This window comes from Leuresthes tenuis, unplaced genomic scaffold, assembly GCF_036924035.1.
Source record: "Leuresthes tenuis unplaced genomic scaffold, fLeuTen1.0.hap1 SCAF_7, whole genome shotgun sequence".
Taxonomy (NCBI): Eukaryota; Metazoa; Chordata; class Actinopteri; order Atheriniformes; family Atherinopsidae; genus Leuresthes; species Leuresthes tenuis.
In genome coordinates this window covers 11,930,347-11,949,826 of record NW_027325361.1, presented here as the reverse complement: position 1 = coordinate 11,949,826, position 19,480 = coordinate 11,930,347, and the positions used below count along the sequence as shown (strand labels likewise).

The following is a 19,480-nucleotide window of genomic DNA, read 5'->3' as shown; positions in this document are numbered from 1 at the left end:
TGCACATATCTATCGAACCTGTCAGAACTGCTCTTTTTTAGTCATTCAAGTGACCTTGTATGGCCAAAAAGGCAATCTATCACAAAACAGACTTTCACAAGACCATTGTGCTTGTTTGTGTATTCATATGGTTGTAACAAAACTTTTTTCCTTTTTTTCTCTTTTTTCACGTACTCTTAAAATTTAGATTCAGGGACGACAATGTGTGTGTGTGTGTGTGTGTGTGTGTGTGTGTGTGTGTGTGTGTGTGTACCTGTAAGGAATTAAGGAGGATAAAGATGTAGGCCATGACAATGGAGAACGGTACTAAAACGCCACACAGCCATGTCAGTCCGAGGATTGGCAGCAACACCAACACTGCTTTCACTGCAGCCCTGTGCTCACACACAGAAAAATAATTCAAATAAAATAAACCAGACATACACAGATTGATTTTGGCAATGAGACATATGACCTGAATAGGGGTGGTATCATCTTTGATTTCTCATACTGATTTGATTCCATGTTGGACATGTCAGTCCTGATTCTGATACTGATTCAGCTGGGGACATTTCATTTACAACAAGTCTTTCTTGGATATGAAAGAAAACCAACAGTTTGCATCACCAAAAAAAACTAATGGGGATTAAATCAAAACAGACATATTGAAGATTATACAATCTGTTTCGTGACTTCATGAATTGATATTGGATCATTCAAAATAAGATCAGTCTGAACTGGGTCAATTCAATTGAACTACTGACAATAAGTTTCACCTCCTCTCTGATCATCTTGAGTAGAATTCTGTATTTCTCAGATATTCAGGTCTACGAGGAGCTCGCAACTCAGCAGCTCTGGAGGCTGACTGTTCCACATACAAAACTATGTGGTCAGGAAGGCTCATGAGGTGACAACTTCCCACCTTCAATCCAACTTAATTCTGTTTGGAGTGGAATTAGCTGCCCGCTCAGGTGATCGCCAAACCGCAACAGCTGTGTGTGTGTGTGTGTGAGTGTGTGTGAGTGTGTGTGTGTGTGAGAGAGAGAGAGAGAGAGAGAGAGCCTAGTTTATTCAGCGGAGGAATTTGTTTGAGTTTCCAAGATGGTTGCCACCCAGGGGTGCAAAATGGTTCAAGGCCTGCTTTGAAAAAGCCTCATAGAGCACCCACTGTTCTAGTATGTGCCCCAGTGGGCTCAAGAAGTGAAACATGGAGAAAAAAAGAAAAAAAAACTCGCTAACATTATTTTTAATAATAGTATAGAAATTTGCTGAAGAGAATTCTAGAATTTCTTGGTACTGAAACAGGGCAAAAAGTGAACCCAAAGACATGGTACATGATATAAGGAACTAATATGAACTTTTTTGCTTCCCAACATTCCAAGATAAATCCTTCCATACAAAAAATGTAATGATGATAATGACTTATGCATCCCCTGCTTCTACTATACACAGTAACACTGTAAAAGAAACTAAGCTGGTCCAGAGTAAAATACCACCTGTTCAAACTAAAATATTACAAGTAATTGAGCCTTGAAGTTCCTAAAACATGCATATTACTAACACAATCCACTCAGAATAAATCCCCATCTTCTTTGATAACCTAAGCTGCAATATAACATTACTCTGTGACTACGGCTCACCTATCACAAGGCCAGTGACCAGTGTAAATGCATTTTTAAAAGAGGACAAATGGCGCCTCCCAGTGATCACTACCTGATTTGCTCATAGGCTTGCTCCACAGGACTCGTGCCCTGAGCCAACATGATAGACCTTCTCTTTGCTGTGGAGATGGTAATAATCACCACCCTGGTCAGTACCAAGATATTCACCTGGAAATTAAAACAGGAGGGTATGAGAGGAGGCTATGAACACAGAAAGGGTGCACAGAGATAAAACAGAATAAATTAGAAAATAATCTAGAAATATGGAGAAAATACACGACATGTAGATATATCCATATGTGTATATACATATATAGGCTGATCTGGCTATGGTAGAAAAATCTGAAGTAAAGGAAACAAAAGCATAGAGTTTATGAAGAGCAACACAACATCTCATCTCATCTCATCTTAACTTTCAGTTAAACCTAAACTGGAGTACATTGCACAGGCCACAACAGCAAACACACAACTGCCAATTGAGGCCATTGCATGCAGCAAAATAACTGAATTCTAATTAAATTTTCTGACCATGATGATGAAGATTACAGGACCAGCGAAGCCCCAAATTATTCCGTTCTGGACACTAAGCCAACAGTAGCCATCAGCAGAGTATTTGCCTGAAGCTGATGCTAGTGTGATAGTGACTATCAGCACCGGCAGACCTGGTAGGAGTAAAAAAAAAACAAAGAAAGGGTAAAGGGAAGGATTAAAGGTAACAAGACTGATGAACAGGATGATGAAACGAAGGGTGGCAGAATGATTTGGCTTCCTCAAGCCACTATACCCCAGCCGATGAGATAGTAATACTTCATATGATGATCCTCATTTAGGTTGACTGCGACCACCTTGCTCCAGAGCAACAGCCCCTCCACCAGCATCCAGCTAAAAGCTGCCATGAAGAAGAGATGAAGCAGCGCTGCTACAAGCGTACATGCCACCTTCAAACACACCAGCACAGGCATGGGGATAAATGCACAGGTGACATTTTATGTTTCAAAGCTGTGGAGTAACGTGTCATGAAAATTAACAGTAGAAAAAAATACATAGAGTGGAAATTTAAATGATTTATACAGAGCTTTACTAACACACTGGTATGTAAGACAGTCAGCAAAATGGCTGTCACAAATTTCTCTTCTGACAATACAGTAACAAAAACAAGAATATAGAGATGGGAATTATTTCATTTCAGTTGACATCAAAAGAAGGGAGTGTGTGGTGTTTTAATAGCTTGTATAAAATAAGGATTGTTTTGGAAAATATGCTGCATGAGCAATGTTTCTACAATATTTTCCATTTGATACTTTTATCTTTTTTTAATCAGACCTTTTATGTCCCATATGTAATTGATATCTTAACACTGTAAGGGATTTTAAAGTCCTTATTTCTAACATTTTAATTTAGCCAATAATAAAAATAAAAACTACAAAAATAAAATTGCTCAACAAAAATCTTGATGAAATGTTCATCTTCAAAGTTCGGCTCTATTCCTCGAAGTTTGAGAGACTCAACAAGCTATATCTATAAATGGTCACCAAAAAATTACAACAAACTTTATGGTGCACTTGTACTAATCATTTACATTCGTTCCCATATCTGTTTCTTGGTATGACAACATTAGATCATATACACTGGCAAATGAAAGCAGATGTGTTAATTGTCTGCGTGTTCTGTACCTTGCTGTGAATGGCTGAACCGCTACAGAGCAAAATCACCTGGGCACAGATCAGAGCTATGAACAGGTTCTTATGGATGGATGTCCGATCTGATTTGGGGATACTGTGGATAGAGACATAGACAGCATTACAATCAGGATACATTACAGAAATGCTGACTAAAAATAATTAATTTAAAGGCATAGAGCGGTTTTCTTTTTTATGAAGGAAGGGAGCTTGAAGGAGGGTGTTATCCTCTCACCTTCCCATTATTAGAATCTTATTTAATTTATGTTTAAATACCATTGTTCCCTATCCAGTTTATATTGGCTCTTCTTCATTGCTAAAGAACTTTCCATGATCTTTTTCCAAAAATAACGCTTCAGAGCAGAATTTAGACGAAATCCAGTTCAACTTAAATTCTGGAGCAGCAAGGATAATGCAAGCACGGTCACTTCACTTAATGCATGTGAGGTGAAGCTTGGTACAAGGACAAAAAGAAATAAGAAATAAATCAGAAAAAAAATGAAGCAGAAAAAAGACAAAAAAAAAAAAGAATGATCCTTTTTTTTCCACAGTGAACATTTTTATGTACATATATTATTTTCTGATGCCAGCAGATGTAGCTGAAACCATGTATTAAATCACTTTAGCTGCAGACATTAATGGTCTCATAGCTGATCATAGTGCTGATCGTAGAATGAGAATAACATTTAAAGAAATTCTCTTCTCCAGGGATGCTTTGCAATCTGAAGCCTATATCAAACGTCCACAGCTTTACATTATTCCGACAGCAACTGAAACGGTCATCATAATGTCTGAATGACAATAAAAGTGATAAGCATCACTTTTACCACAGTCTGAATCGCCTGCCATCACAGTAACATATAAGCTTTCGAATGCAGAGTAATAAAAAATATGAATGCACCGCAAGAAATCCTTGAGTGTCTCATACTATTTCACAGAGAAAAACAAACTACTTTACCGGCAAATCTGCTTTGACCACATCAAACATTATTTTTTGTGATGATTGTAAAAATGCATCTGCTGTTTGGAGAATGCTTTGTTCAAAAAGTTGGATCCTCTGCATTGTTATTGCTGTTTTTATCCTGGTCTTCATCAGCAGAGAATCAGCAGCAGCTGAATGAAACAGTGTAACCAAAAGACATTGTTCTGAGACATCTATTCAGTTCAAAGCCTATGACCTTGTTTCTGAATACAAAGAACGCACAACAACCTGTTCGCACATCTCTATGTGCGCCGGTCAGCAAGGGTACCTGCAGACTGAATATAACAGACAAACAAAGCACAGGAGAAGACTGAAAGGAAACACAAGTGAAAAGGCTTTCATTAATTCCTGACAATTTCAGTCGATTATGTTTATATATATAAATGTATCACTACTTGACACTCAGCACAATTTCACAGAATGAGAGAAATCTTCGGCTTTGTGCACCTCTGCATGTAAAATGTACATCATAGAGCACCATGTCAGAAATGCATGGCTGCATTCTCTGTTTCTTAGGACAGTCATAAATTGCCAGGGCAGCTCCTCTCCAGCTGATTGTGGTCACTGATCCCTCAGTGACCATAATGTTAATTAACGGCACCAGTTTTCTGCCATAAACCTTAAGAGAGGACTCACTTGTAGAAAACAGTAATTACTGGATTAGCACAAGTCAATACTGATAGAAGCCTTAGGGACAGGAGAGATGGAGCTACACTGCCAGCAGGTTATCCTAGAGTGTCGATTATTCTTATTCTTATTACTGAATGATGTGATCTCAATGAGTGATTATGGGTCATTTTTGCATATAGCAAGAATAAAACCAATCAAAAATATTAAGCTTCTGCTCTTTAGAAAAATAATGAGAAAATAAGAGATAACTGGAACTATATTGTATTTAGCTCATGCTGTATGACCATTATAAACCCTTTGTGGTACTAAGAGTGTTTAGCAACACAAAGGAATAAGGCCGAGCTGTGTTTGTCACCTTAAACACTATATTGGCAGCGGTTTCGCATTGTAGGTAAAAACAGGAGAGAAAAATTTGCAACTCACTCCAGCACAGTGAACAACATCAAGGTTACCACCAGCGCGCACAGAGATGCACCAGAACCAATGAATGTGAGCTTGGTCAAAATAAGCTCCTCTTCCGGACTCCACTGGAAGAAAAGAGAAAGGTGGTGATGGGAGAAAAGAAGACCAAAATGAAAAAAAGAAAGGTCAATGTTGTCTAGTCTGGTGGTAAATAAGTAGTCATACTTAAACAAATAAATATAAATCACAAGTTTTATTACATCTAAGTCATTGTTCAAGACAGTGAATCCCTATCTCTTAACTAAATAAAAAACAATATATAAAAAACCCCACTCCCACCTACACAAAATAGTACACATTCTCCTCTCGCAAACCTCAAATCAAGCATGAGTGATTTTTCTCCAGCATCTCAAGACATCTTAAGTTACCTGAGACTCCAGGTAATTCATCAGCACCGCAAAATTGGTGGTGTGGTTGCACAGACAGGAAGTGACAGTGGAGCCCACAAAGATCACAGAGCAGCCATCACTGGACCAGCTACTCGAATGATTGTCTCTATTCAGCAAAATCCAAAAACACAGATTCAAAAACCAATTCACTGATTCAATAACTTTAAGAGTAGTTTCATATGAAGCAATCTGTCAAATAAACTGATTAGCCTCCAAATTACATACGTGGACCATGTCATACTGAACTGTACATAAATTTCTATCATTTTTGTGTTACCGTGTTTGATGAATGTGTTTAAAGGGAAAATCAAATAAAAGAATAATAATAATAAAAAAATAAAAACTTTAATTACCGTCCTTACTATTTAAGATCAGAGAAATACACAATAATTCATCAGGGCATTAAGGTGGGTGTGTCGCTGATTAAACTTACACCAGCATGAAATTCCAAAAGGCACACATAGGAGTAACTCGCTGTGAATACCCAACCTAAAAACAGAAACACAGGTTTGTATTAAATTCCCTGGTTTGTCTCAATAAAGAGCCAAAACATTATGACCCTGCTGAATATGTAATAGGTCTTTCACATGCCATTAAAAAAATATATTTAAACTCACAAAAACATGCAATGGTCATGATTTCACCAAAATGTTAACAGCACATCTTTTCTTTAAAGCTGTGAGTTAGAGAGACACACCGGCACATTTCTCACACCCTACCAGGTTCCCTGATGCTGCTTCATGTTTGTGTCATGCGGTATCTGACCACTTCGAGTACCAGTGCAAACAGGTAGCATCACAGGGACCATACCATAATGATTTGGCCCTGGTCAAAGTAGTAGAGTTCTTTACATTTACTAATTTCTGCAGAATTTAAGACATTTTTGTCTACCTCCACAACAAACCTCAATATGCCCCAGTTTCACAACAACACTATTCTTGTGTTAGTGGTCATAATGTTTTAATGTGCTTAATTTAGCTCTTCTTTACTTGGGACTCTTGGCAGCTGTAAGTGTGGTGTATAACAGTCATTATATTGCTGGCTAAGATAAAACAGAATGTATTGAGATTATTCAAAAACTCTGATACGTTGCCACATTCATGCTGTAGTTTAATCAGAGGCTGTGGCATCCACTAAAATTAGGACTGTACCACATGTGAAGAAGAAAGGGTGTACTGGACAGCCACAGGGATGTTTTGCGCCTTCAAGGCATCACGGACGGTGGCTGATATGACAGCAGAAGTTAGGTGACCTGGGAGATTTCTGGAGAAGCAGATGGAAGTAATTATTTAAATCAGAAAGAATTTAATCCAGGCAATAATAACCATGAATGATTGCGGCACACATTCGGCTTGCACAAATAAACTGTGAAATTACAATTTAATTGGGTGAAACAACAAGGATTTTCTGATCAGCTGATATGAAATAAGTAACTAATTTATATAACTAAGTACAAGTAAAATAGTGAAATGTTGAGGTGAAAATAAAGTATGTTTCTGACATTTTGTGTTCTTTGTCTGAACGGCAATCAGTGGAACAACAGCAACCAACCTTTTCGTTTTCTCTCGTTGACTCAGTGCAGGCTCCTTTGCTTCAGACACAATCTCACTCAGGTGGCTGTAGTGCGTATGAATAAAGATCACTTCCTCATATCCTAATTTGATAAAGGGGATAAGCGAATCAGTGTTGTTCAAAACCTACACCTGCACATGACAACTACAGTATGTACAATAATGATTAGGCAGCCAAAAGCTACGATTATCATTATTCCAAATGTATCTTTAATTCAACATTTAATCAGAAAAGGAAAATCAGCATTATTTATTGAGCAGTTAAAAACACAGCTTACAAAGTGAGCTGAAAGGAGCTTGTGTGGGTACATGTGAATATAAGCAAAGTAGAGCTCATGCAATTTGTTTCTGCAGAGCACCTCCACAACGTCATATTTGAGTTTTGAGGGTTAATCTCTATTGCAAGTAAATACCATGCGTGGAAGTGTGCATGTGTTTCCCACCTAGTGTGTGTAGCCTCTTAAGTTCTAAGTCGGGGATCAGCAATTCATCAAGAACACTGCTGCGGGTACTCTGAGATCCGATTGCAGATGGCTTGAAGACTTGGTTACAGCTCTCTGGAGACAGTTTCTGCCACTTCATGTACACAACTGATGGCACGGGCATATCATGCAACAAAAACACACAACAGCAGTAACCATAAGTAGAAATGGTTTTTTTTTTTCTGTGATGCAAAACCCACAACAGCCAGATATTTTTAATCAATCTGGTAATTCCATCTTGCTGTTATCTCTTATAGATGTTAAGTTGGCGCAACAAAAACAAGGAGACAAAGGCATCAAAAGTTAGAGGCCTAAATGCATGTAAATAAAAAGGACCCATCATCTTACCAACGTTCTTACTAGAAAGAGTGAAGTCTTTGCGCTCTGCAGACAGCATGTCTGCCAGAGCTTCTGTGAGACTATCAATGCTCTTTACAATGGTGAACGGTCCAACGCTGACCTGCACAAAAGGTTCACACAGCAGGGACATCAATTGGGGTGAATCGAAGTACAAATACACACAAAAAGTATACAATACACACATGTTGCAGATACTGCTCAGAAACAGCTGGTTAATTTGCTGGACTGTTTTTTTGTTTCTAGGACTCATATATATGTCATATACTACAACGGTAATTTTTTTTATAAAATTCAGTCCCTCACCCCATCCTTAGTCCGACCCATCCATTGTGTTGCCATGTGTGGCTCCAGCATCACACTCGCAATCTTTACATAGTTGGTTGCAATGGACTCCAGGACATTTGTTGCATTAACTCCTGCAGAGTTAGTGCTAGATGCAATCATGTCAATCATCTGGGAGAGGAAGTAAACATCACTGGAGGTCAGGAGGTGAGGGTCACCAGCTTTCATTGTATATAGAACATCCTGAGTTAGCTGCTGAAGCAAGGTCAGATCTCTGCTCCAGGAGGTGTTGACACTGAGCTCTTCCATCACCTGAAGAAAATCACAATTTAGGATTTTGCCCTATATTTTCCTGTGCAAATGCAAGTGGAGGGTGGTGCTGCTAAATCACACAAAGAACATCAGATTGTCTATGACTCTGAGTAGTTCTGACAAACATCCGATGTTGAGGTGAAGAAGAAAACAACCAAAAACCTTGAATGAGGAAAGTATTTCCATGTCATATCAATGATTCTGTGTCTGGTTTCAGAAGTCTGTATCTGAGATAACATTTAAAAGCTGCCAGTTGTAGCTCACCAACTTCATGACAATAAACTAATATATTTATTGTGAAATCCTTCTTCTTACTCTGTCAACATACACAGTGGTTACTGTCATGACAAGTGCATGTTAATATATAAATAACAGTATATGTCATTACACAGCTAAAGTGATGATGTCCTGCTTATTGCTAAACTGTCCAACTCACTAGTTTAGTCTTCGGATCCTTGTTGAGTCCACTGAAAAATGGGGACTTTGGTAAGTTGAAAACATCCAGACCTTCTGCAGAGACAGAGACAATTGAACTACAACATAATGCAGGCTCATAAAATCAGAACATACAACAGTCGTTTTTAGAAATTTAGCCCTATTTGTCAAATTTTAGAGCAATCAAAAAGAAAACATGAGACAAATGCAGTAACTGTTACAGAACAAATGCACGGGATAATAAAACAATGTTCTGTTCTCTTTTAGAGTCATCAGATTGAAAAATTATTTTACATTAACATTACCCTTCTTAAACTGACAGACAGCTCCTCTATATGAGTTGCACTTGATTAGGTCAGAGCTCCCAGTAGCAGGGTTGAAGATGCCACAATCTTCGTAAGGCGTGGGGCTACCAAACAACTCAAAGGAGAACGTTTGATTCTGCAAAGAATTGCCCTCCAATGGGTAATCTGACACTGGAAGTCAAACAGTATTCATTAGGTTATTTGCTGAAAATTAAAGACATGAGGTTTAAGCAGTCAAGGGGTTTAAAATAACTTTGAAATTAGCATTATGTAACTTTTCCCAACAATAAATATGAACAAACCATTTAAATAATTTAAAATGATACAAAATAAAATGATCTAATTGAACTTCTTACAATGCTGGAAACACTGTACTTTTACACTGTACTGTTAGTTTATCTTTTAATGTCGAGTGTAGAAATAAGTATTAACTTGTTTGCAAAATATATCCATTATGGTTAAATCAAGCCAACTGACATCACGTAGTTATAGTTTATAAAAGCTGAGATCATGACAAATAGCATTCAGTAAAGTTCAGGTAACATCAGTTAGGTCTGCAGCATATGTCACTTGGTCATTCTTACCTTTGTTACTTAAACAATAGGATAAAAATCTAGTCAAGGACAGGAACACCTTAAAGACCTTAAAGTACTTCTTAACATAAGCCATACATAAGTAAGAGTAACGCATGTTGTTTATAAAGAACTTCCAATGATACTTAAAGATGCTTTACAAATAATAGTTTGAAAAAGAGTTAGAATTTTGGATTTATAGTTTAACAATTCCGGATGCTGGATGAGACATGCACTGGTAAATATAGCAACTAATAAAAAGAATATGTAATATCTTTTTATAGTTAGGATGAGAGAGTAGTGTGACTCGTACAGTATTAGGGAGAAGGGAAATTAAGAAGTGCAGCAAGCACTTCAGCACTGCAGTTTCTATAACTTGAATACTGAAAGACATGCCATGTCTTCTGCAACTGTCTCTGGAATTTAATCTGTAAAAAGCACAGTTTTGACACTGTCAGTAAGTCAAAATCATTGAAAAGAAGCAAGTGTACTGTTCAGTCTGCATGTTTGTTCGGGGAGAGGGAGTGAGGCTTTTGGACTCGCTTGCTCACTGGGGACCATGATGTCAGAGAGGGAGAAGCATGTTTTGAAGGGTGGGACTCAGAGTGATGCGAGTCACCAAACATTTACAAGAACTGTTAGGACTCCTACATTTGCCCATTACAACTCAGTCACCATTTCCAGTACTCATTGTAGGGATAAAGTGAGAGAGGAAAGGAGTTTGAAAAAGTCTGTTTAAGTGTAAGTTTGCCAAAACATGCAACAATTTCAGAATGTATTAGGATGACCTGATTTTTTCTGCTGATACTCAAATGAGTCATTTAACAATGTACTGCATACTAAAAGTGCATATACTGACACCTAGATTAAAACTTATACTTTCATACAATATATAGATATGAGCAGTGCTCAGCTAGGATAGATTAGGTCAACAGAGCCCCTTATTTGATTAAAAACTATGTTTTTCTATTGAACAAATCTATGATTTATGATTTATGATTTTTGTGCAGCCATCAACTGAATTATATAAAAGAAATGACATAGTCACCATACATAATTACTACATAATTGTTGTGCTGGGAAGTGCAATTTGTGAACTTTTTAAACACTGGACAACTGTAACTGGAAATCAGGGTTAATTGTGATAGCCTGGAACAGATCAATGTAAAAATAAATTAAATAAATTAAAAAAAAACAATCTGGAATTTACCAGAAAAAGCAAAAACAATGTTGGCATCTTTTAAAGTAAAAGGTCAGATCAGTCTATTTTTTACTCATTTTTAATCGAACAGATCTGCGTGTACTTCAATCGGAATATTTTCTTAAAAAATTACCATTTGCCACTTTAAGAAATATTAATAGTCAAAAGCCATGCATTTTGTATTTTTAAGAAAGCCTCGCTGCAGCCACCATCTAAATGACGTAATCACTAAGTAAATATGGGTGTAGATAAAAAATGGGATAGAGATGGAACAGATTTGGGTCTGGTCATATATGCAATGTTTTTCTTACATTTCTTTTAGTCGGAAGGGTGGAGTTTACCATATTAAACCATCTTAGAGCGTTACATCTTACTTAAAAGTGTGTAAACAAGAATTACTTTAAAAGGGCCTTAATGTGATTGCTCTGATGCATAACAACCCCAACCAGCCCTTCTGCCAAACTACCGTATTTTGCGCACTATAAGGCTCACCTGATTATAAAGCGCACCCTCAATTATGGGGTCCATTTCTGTACTTAACCCATACATAAGGCGCACCTGATTATAAGGCGTACGTATTACCTAATGTTTTCTGATTGGTTTATCTCTGCCAGCACTATTACGTCCCTGTGTCAGCGGAAAATGGTCCGACGGTCAAGGACAACATGGTCGGTCATTTTTTACACTTATGAACTTATACACTGCACATCGGTCTGCATCACCCATCTCAGAGTGAAGAACAGGCACTCAGTGGGACATGGGCAAAAGCATTAATGATGACACGATTCAATCGCTAAGTATGAGCTCCATACAATCTTGGCCCCATTCAGAGTGAATGGCTGAGATCCGCCTGACCCTGGATTGACACCGAACACAAAGCGAGCGACGGAAGTGGCCAGTTGCCATTCATTTCCAATGTACAAGAGCGAAGAGGCGCGGCAAAAGTGAACGTGTCGGTGAGCGGCGCGAAGGGAGAGCGGTGAATGATGTGGAGGGGGCTTAATGCCCCGATGAATGCTCGGCGCTCCCTGCGGTAAATTCAAAATGGCGGTATCTATGACAGATTTTGGAATCCGGTGCACACTTAAAACACACTGGATTATATGGCGCACGGCCGTTTTTTTTGTGAAAATTTAAGGCTTTTAGGTGCGCCTTATGTTGCGGAAAATACGGTAGCTAAATTGTAAACAACTTGCAGGTTTTGACATACCACTGAACCATGTGGACAGATTGGAGTCTTTTTCTTTCCTTTAAGAGAGAAAGAAATCCATGTAATCTCTGTGCTTGATGATCAAATTAGCTTTGATATATATTTCAGCAAAGCCACCCTCTTTCTCTATTCTTAGGTTACATCCGATCTAAAGTACCTTGACATGGGCTGTCTCTCCACTGCTTTATAAGGGAGGGCTCTATATCCATGGCGGTTTCATTCCACTTGAACATCAGCCCACTTGAGACGGGTGAGCACTCCTTTTCCATGGTGAATATTTGGCTGCTGTTCAACACCTTATCCCAAATGTGCAGCTCTGTGATGCTCCCTGAGAACGATTCAACAGACTTAAAGGAGCCTCCAAACGTGTCCTGCTCCTGCCCGATAATGAAATGGCCATCAGGGCCAATGCTGTCGGTACCGTTTAAGCCATCACCCCTTGAGACCATAACACCATCAGTATATAACGCCCAGCGTCCACCATTCTTGTTCCAAGAAACACACACAGAGTGCCAGGAGAAGTTATGGGCAAAGGCCTCTTCATAAGGCCCGTGAATGCCGTGGACCAGAAGAGCCAACTTCACAGGCTTGCCCTGGGATAGGTTTGCTTGAAGCTGGAACTCATTAACGTAGGACTGGATGGAATAAGAGAAGATTGTGTAAATTCCAAAGCAATCTGGATCGAAGCGGAGTTTTGTGCAAATAGTGACTGAGCTCAGGGAAGGGAACTTGTGCACGAGACGGGCATGCTTCCTGTCCGAGTGTCCAGAGAAGTCCAGAACCAGGGTCTCAGAGGAACCTTCAGTTTCATCATGAACAAAGAGAACAAAGTAGCAATGAGGAAAAAAGCCTGGCCCAAACCTTGGAAAAGATGGAAGCTAAACATAAAATTCCATTTTGCAGTCCTATTAATGGTGTAAATAGTTGAGACCCAGTTATTAACTGAGGCAAAAAATGTTAAGTAAGTGAGGAGGCGGAAATATGTCTTGGATAAGAAAAACAATGACACTACTGACTGAAAAGAAAGATTGCTAACATTCAACTACAAATTTAAACAAATGGCATGGTGAACCTACTTTTCAGATGTTTCGAGAGTTTCCTGGCAATCCACACAGGCTGAGAGATGTTCAAGGACTTTAAAAAGCTGGCCAGCTCATGGTTCTCTGCAGAGTTGGAGACGGTAGCTAAGGCCCCAGAGCGCTGGTTACACAGTTCCTCTGCAGTCTTCCACTGCAGACGATCAGGTACATACTCATAATAAGACTCATCATAAGTCTGGGTTCTGGTTTCCACAGTAAAGGCTGATCCAAGTTAGATTAAAAAAAAAAGAGAAAAGGAAAAAAAGTTGTTGAAGAAAGCATAAACAGACATAACTGGTGAAATTCAAACTAAGACTTATGATGTGTTTCTGACATCCCTGGAATATTCTAAAACAATTCAGATCATGCATGTGACTAAATATAACACAGACTGCTGTACAGCAAAATAGTTTTTAAAATGCAATTTATACAATATACACCAAGAGAAAGTCAGGTTTTCAACTTGAAACCAGATGAAAGAACAAAAAAAGCACAATTTCTAGCCTTTCTGTTCATTTATCAAAGGACAGTTGAGTGCCTCTGAAGCATCTGCTAGAACTCTCAGTTTTTTTCTGCACATATTTAAAACATGCATTAATGGGCGGATAAATTACACTCACTGAGTACAACGTGCCATAAGCCAAATGATGATGTAAGCATTCAAAAATCTGGCTCTCTCACTGAGAGGAATCCCACTCCGATTAGCCCTTAGACTTTCCTTCTCAAGTACTTTCTTTTAAATGGGTTTTCTCTTGTAGTTTTTAGGTTATATCCTCCCTCTGACATACAATTCTTAGTCTTATTAGTTAAATATACTAGCTAATACATTTCTGTAGGTTTGTATCAAATCTAGGTGTGTGTCACACAAAATTTAGTTGGGTGTGTTGTGCTAGCTGAAGTACTGTTGTACAGGCAAGACCATGTGTAATTTGGATGAATGCTTAAAAGACATATGTCAACTTATTTGAAGTTATTTAGGTTTCTCACTTAATCAGACATACCAGCATGAATATATTACTGACTATTAATAGGGTCCCCTTGAGTTTAATCCGAAGAATGCCGCTAAAGAATACACAGCCGACGAGTTAGGCAGACAAAATGGCTACAAGTAAAAGTAATGGCTATAAGGAAACAAAATGACCACATTGACGCGTGGTGACAATGAACTAAGAAAAAACAAAAACACATGCTGAGAGGATACACAGTGAAATGACTGGAAAAAAGCAGAAAACAACTATTTAGCCGCACTTTTAGTTTGGGTATCCTGCACCTGTGTGGCAGCTGAAGACCATCTTTAAACAACATGAGTGAATGAATGAATTAACTTACCTGCTATAAAGCTGTGAACACAAATCTGAAACACAACCAAAGGTTTAGCTCATTTTCAGAAGATAACACAAAGATGGTGGATGATTTGTTTTTATTAATCAGAGAAGATGCTGACCGACTCAATGAAAATAAAGGACAAGGTGAGTAACATCTGCTTCTTTATTAGTTTTACTTGACATGTTATTTGATTTTAACTGTTCATGAATTGGGGCGAGTGGGATTAGATGAGCCAGGGGGTAAATTGACACAAGCTTGGCCAACTTTCCACTTTTATTATTATTATTTTTATCATCATTTGATCATTTATTGTGGAAGCACTATAAATATTGTCATATCAGATGTAATGGCTACACTGCCAGTTTATTCAGGTCTCAAAATGTCTAAGTTGGATGTTGGTAATTTGTCAAGGTATGAAACCATGCAAATAATTTCAATAAATATTTACCTGAATTGGTAAGCTAGCAATTTTTTATTTTTTTTTTTAATATCTGGCATGGGGCAAAGTGAGCCAAACACTGTGGGGTAAACTGAGTCAGACTGGAGTTTGATCAAACTGCAACGAAGGAGCAATAATTTACATGTCACTACAACCGTGATGAATGGAGCACTGGAGTTCAAGCTGTGACTGTTGTTATGTTTCTGAGTTCCTAAAAGTGGAAAAAGGATGGGTTTTGCGTGTGATATCATGCTAATGTTACTTTGGGCAGCATTTTTATGTTTAATTTCAGACATATTACTTGATTACAAAGCTCATTAATTTCAGAGACACTTAAATATTAACATTTCAGAATAACACCGCCCTAGAGACTGGCAGCCTGCTGCAGTAGCTCTACTGGGTTTTCCTTTGCATGTTCTTGAGATCTTTTTCTGTGAAAACACTGATTTTTGTTACATTTTTCTGTGCTAGCTGCGCTGCTGGAGAGACTTCTGCTGTACATCTGTTATGATGCATGACCACAGCAACAGGAGAGTTATTAACCTGGTGGAGCAGCTAACTGAGCTTTTCAAAACGCAAGTAATGCCTGGCATAAGACCCCAAATCCAGACGAGTTGAAGAGGAGACTATCTAGGATCCAGGGTTCAAGAGTAGGAGCAGAATGAAGAAAAAGGTGAAAGAGGGTTAAACTATTCCTTCACTGACAGATAAAATGGACAAGCTTGGACCCCTGATGAAGACACAGCAGGAACATTTTTTCATTGGGACATGGCTGCAGGAACAACCCTTAACACCTCTTTCCTCAGCTTTAAGACTATACGGGTGACAAGATTATTACAGTGCTTGTTAACAACAGATGGTGTAATCCTGGACATATCACCGAGAACAAGAGTGTCTCTGCAACCCAGATGTTGAACTGCTGGCTTTGAGTTCTTATGTTAACTGCCAATGCTGCATGTGTACTTATCAGCTAAGCTGTTGCCAAGCTTCAAAAACAACACCCCAGCCCGTTGATGGCGACTGATGAAGAAATATCTACCACACCTTTCTCTCTGTTACACTTCAACTTTCTACATGTTTGTCACCTGATCAAGATTTGATTTGTTATTGGTATAACCTGTCCAGGGTGTCCTCTGGATTAAGTGGGTATAGAATATTTGTTTCTATAGTTTGTTTGTATAGAAAATTTATCTAGTTTTATTCAACAGTCTCTCTGTTTTTGGGAAGATTACAACTTCTGTGTACTCTTTTGTTAAGTTTTATGTTACGGTATCTTTAAGAAACAAAATATGACTGTTCGTATGACAAAAACAGACTGTTGAACTAGTTTTTAAAGCAGCAAGTAATCTTAAATTGGTCATGGGTTTTAATTAGATGGTCAGTTTCACTCAGTATAGTGCAGCTTACCCACTGACCCGGACCATCTTACTCCTAACCTGAGGCAAACTGAGCCACAGGAGTGACAAAAAAAAGAAAAAGAAAAAAAAAAACAACAACAACAAGCCATGTGAACTGTTATGAATAAATACTGAATCTACGTACTGATAAAATACCGCTAAATTTAATTGGAGACTTTCGTTTTACTTTTGCCTCGTTTTCTTATCTTGAGGACCGCATTAGTTAAAAAAAAAAAAAAGGCTCATCCTACCCCACTCTCCCTTTGGATGAAAATTTAACTGGACACTAGACAATGAAGTTAATAGATAATAAAGCGAGAAGTCACTTATTCTCCAAATGAGATGATTAAACAGATACATCACAGAAACATATGACAACAGGTAACGGTTTTCATTTTAACCTGTGACACTATTTATAAAAGGCACATAGTTGGTGCACAGTGAATCATTGCGTGGTGTGTCTATTCATGATGAAAGTTGTCTGTTAAAAACGGATCAACATCTGCATCTCTGTAGAAAATACCTCCTACTTGGAGGCTGACACATAAACCGACAACATAAAGACAGCTACTTACAAGCAGGCCTAGACTTGGGAACAATAGCAAGTGCATCCTGAAGAGGAGGAAAATAAAAAAGCTTGTTAGCTGGGACTGAAACGGGATGAAAGCCTACTAGGTGTCTTCTGACCGAACGGACAAAAAGACTATTTTACCTGAGTTACTCGTTTGTTTTGTGCGTCTTCTCATTCCAGTCGCGTCTTGTCTGTGAACGCTGCTTTCATCCTTTCCTTTGGACGGTGGCGTTTTTCTCTCTTAATTCTTTGGACTACTTTGGAAAGTTCCCTTAAGAGTGTTTTTCGTCCCAAATGTACAAGAGTAGAGCCCTAGTTCAGTAGAGCGGACTTCTGAGTGCATGTAGGGAAGATGCGTAAGAGGTTGCACAGAGGAGTGGGTGTAACCTACAGAGCAGCAGAGGGTTGACAAAGTAGGGTTCAGGGACGCGCGGGGGCCTTTGGGTGGGCTCCGAGAGGTCTGGTCCAACTTTGGGCTTGCACTATCACCATTCTAAACCCATCATTAAAATGAATGGACCAGGGAACTCAGATGTAATTTATAGTTAATGTGTTTATGAGAAGACCGGATGTTCCCCAGCAATGGATGTACAAGTAATATAAAAGGGTTCAAATGACACAGTGAGCCACTGAAGCTGCAACTAGATTATGTGGGCCGCTATCAAATTTGAGTAACTGACAATAAGATGGCTCAATAAGAAAATGCCCACATCAGTGTTATGGTTAACATAATAAACATTCTAAATTAGGGGTGGGCGATATGACGATATTAAATCGTGAACGATTGCAACGTGAAGACGATCCGTAACGATCTGTCAAACTGCAGAGATCGTGGGATCGTCTAGGGCACAGTCTATAAATTTCAGTTCAACCTGACCGACCAATCACAGCGAATTAGGGGCAGTGACGCGCTTTTTTACCAGCCTCCTTGTTTGTGTGTAGCGGTAGCCGCATGGAGAGTCATGGCTGAAAGGAGTTGGTGGCTAAAAATAAATTCCACCTCCATTATATGGAATTGGTTTGGATTTTCCACAACTGATCAAGCGCAAGCAAATGTAATTTGCAAAGTTTGCACAGAAACGGTTCGCACCCCACACGACGAACCTGTTCAATCACTTGAAGAGGAAGCATCCCAAACAGTACGCTGAGAGCCAAACAGCGAGGGGCCCGGCGGCACCGGCACCGCAGGCCGAGGCAGCAGCAAGACCAAAACAGACAACATTAACACAGACATTTGACAAAGGCACTCCGTATGACAAGTCAAGCAAGTGATAGAAAGAGGTAACAGAGCTGCCCAACCAAAAATACTTCTGTAACACTGTCTGTTTTTCACTTTTCAATTCAAGATTGTGATAAAATTTAAATTGTGATTTTATTTTTAAGAAATCGTGATATATTTTTGCCATATCGCCCACCCCTATTCTAAATATTGTTTGTATGATATTTCAGTGGGGAACCACAACAGCTAAAGAAGGAGGGGGGGGGGGGGGGGGAGTTTCAATATTTATAAGACATGCAGTTGCATTGCAGTGCAGTTGTGCAGGAAGCCATTTTATATCAGCATCTTTCTTTTTTTTTATTTTTTTTTTTTATTTGATATCTTTTAAACAGGGGTACAGATCACAAAAAGGGGAATAAAACGGCACCTTGTTTACATACATATATGAAGAGGAAGTCAGAAGACAAGTCACTGAGTGCAAATGTTGATGTGTTATACAATATATAAAAGAACAAAGCTTAATGCATTTTAAAAAAAAACCAAAAACAAAATAAACTTCTTACTTTTCAACCTGTACAGTTGAGAATGGAAACGAGTCTATTACAAAGCAGTGCGCTTGTGCGGCTGGGTATCGAGACAAGACTATTAGAAAAGGAAAGTACTATATTTTTTTCAGAGGCCACTAAAATGTGCAACAGTCAGTACTTTGAATGCTCTGTTAAATCAAGCCAGATTACAACTTAACTATACTCTTTAATTAGACTGCTGTCCCTTTCCCAGCATGCAAGCACTCGAGGGGAATCAGTTTCTTGACAGAAGTTAGTCCAATTCTCTTACAATATCTCCCCCTTTCAGCTATATACTTTTAGGCTTTTTCCAACTAACCTATTATTTCAGGCAAAAGCAGCTGATAAAGAGTTTACCACGTTAGTACCAT

The 19,480-nt window shown here is 38.6% G+C and overlaps 2 protein-coding genes across 2 annotated transcripts in view; one reads left to right on the top strand and one right to left on the bottom strand.

Moving 5' to 3' along the window:
- LOC140311418 (adhesion G protein-coupled receptor D2) overlaps window positions 1–14,883 on the bottom strand; it is an 81,654-nt gene extending 66,771 nt beyond the window's left edge. The window contains exons 1-19 of the mRNA XM_072388789.1: window positions 14,862–14,883; window positions 13,589–13,813; window positions 12,654–13,311; window positions 10,510–10,529; window positions 9,530–9,700; window positions 9,226–9,299; window positions 8,499–8,789; window positions 8,184–8,295; window positions 7,797–7,943; window positions 7,334–7,436; window positions 6,934–7,045; window positions 6,216–6,271; window positions 5,762–5,888; window positions 5,355–5,458; window positions 3,314–3,416; window positions 2,425–2,578; window positions 2,169–2,302; window positions 1,693–1,808; window positions 254–374 (exon numbers count right to left, since the gene is read on the bottom strand). Of these exons, the coding sequence (XP_072244890.1) occupies window positions 254–374; window positions 1,693–1,808; window positions 2,169–2,302; window positions 2,425–2,578; window positions 3,314–3,416; window positions 5,355–5,458; window positions 5,762–5,888; window positions 6,216–6,271; window positions 6,934–7,045; window positions 7,334–7,436; window positions 7,797–7,943; window positions 8,184–8,295; window positions 8,499–8,789; window positions 9,226–9,299; window positions 9,530–9,700; window positions 10,510–10,529; window positions 12,654–13,311; window positions 13,589–13,813; window positions 14,862–14,883 (2,850 nt within the window). The remainder of the gene's footprint in view (window positions 1–253; window positions 375–1,692; window positions 1,809–2,168; window positions 2,303–2,424; window positions 2,579–3,313; window positions 3,417–5,354; window positions 5,459–5,761; window positions 5,889–6,215; window positions 6,272–6,933; window positions 7,046–7,333; window positions 7,437–7,796; window positions 7,944–8,183; window positions 8,296–8,498; window positions 8,790–9,225; window positions 9,300–9,529; window positions 9,701–10,509; window positions 10,530–12,653; window positions 13,312–13,588; window positions 13,814–14,861) is intronic.
- Window positions 1–19,480, top strand: part of nr5a2 (nuclear receptor subfamily 5, group A, member 2) — a 220,539-nt gene that overhangs the window by 133,329 nt on the left and 67,730 nt on the right. The window lies entirely within an intron of this gene.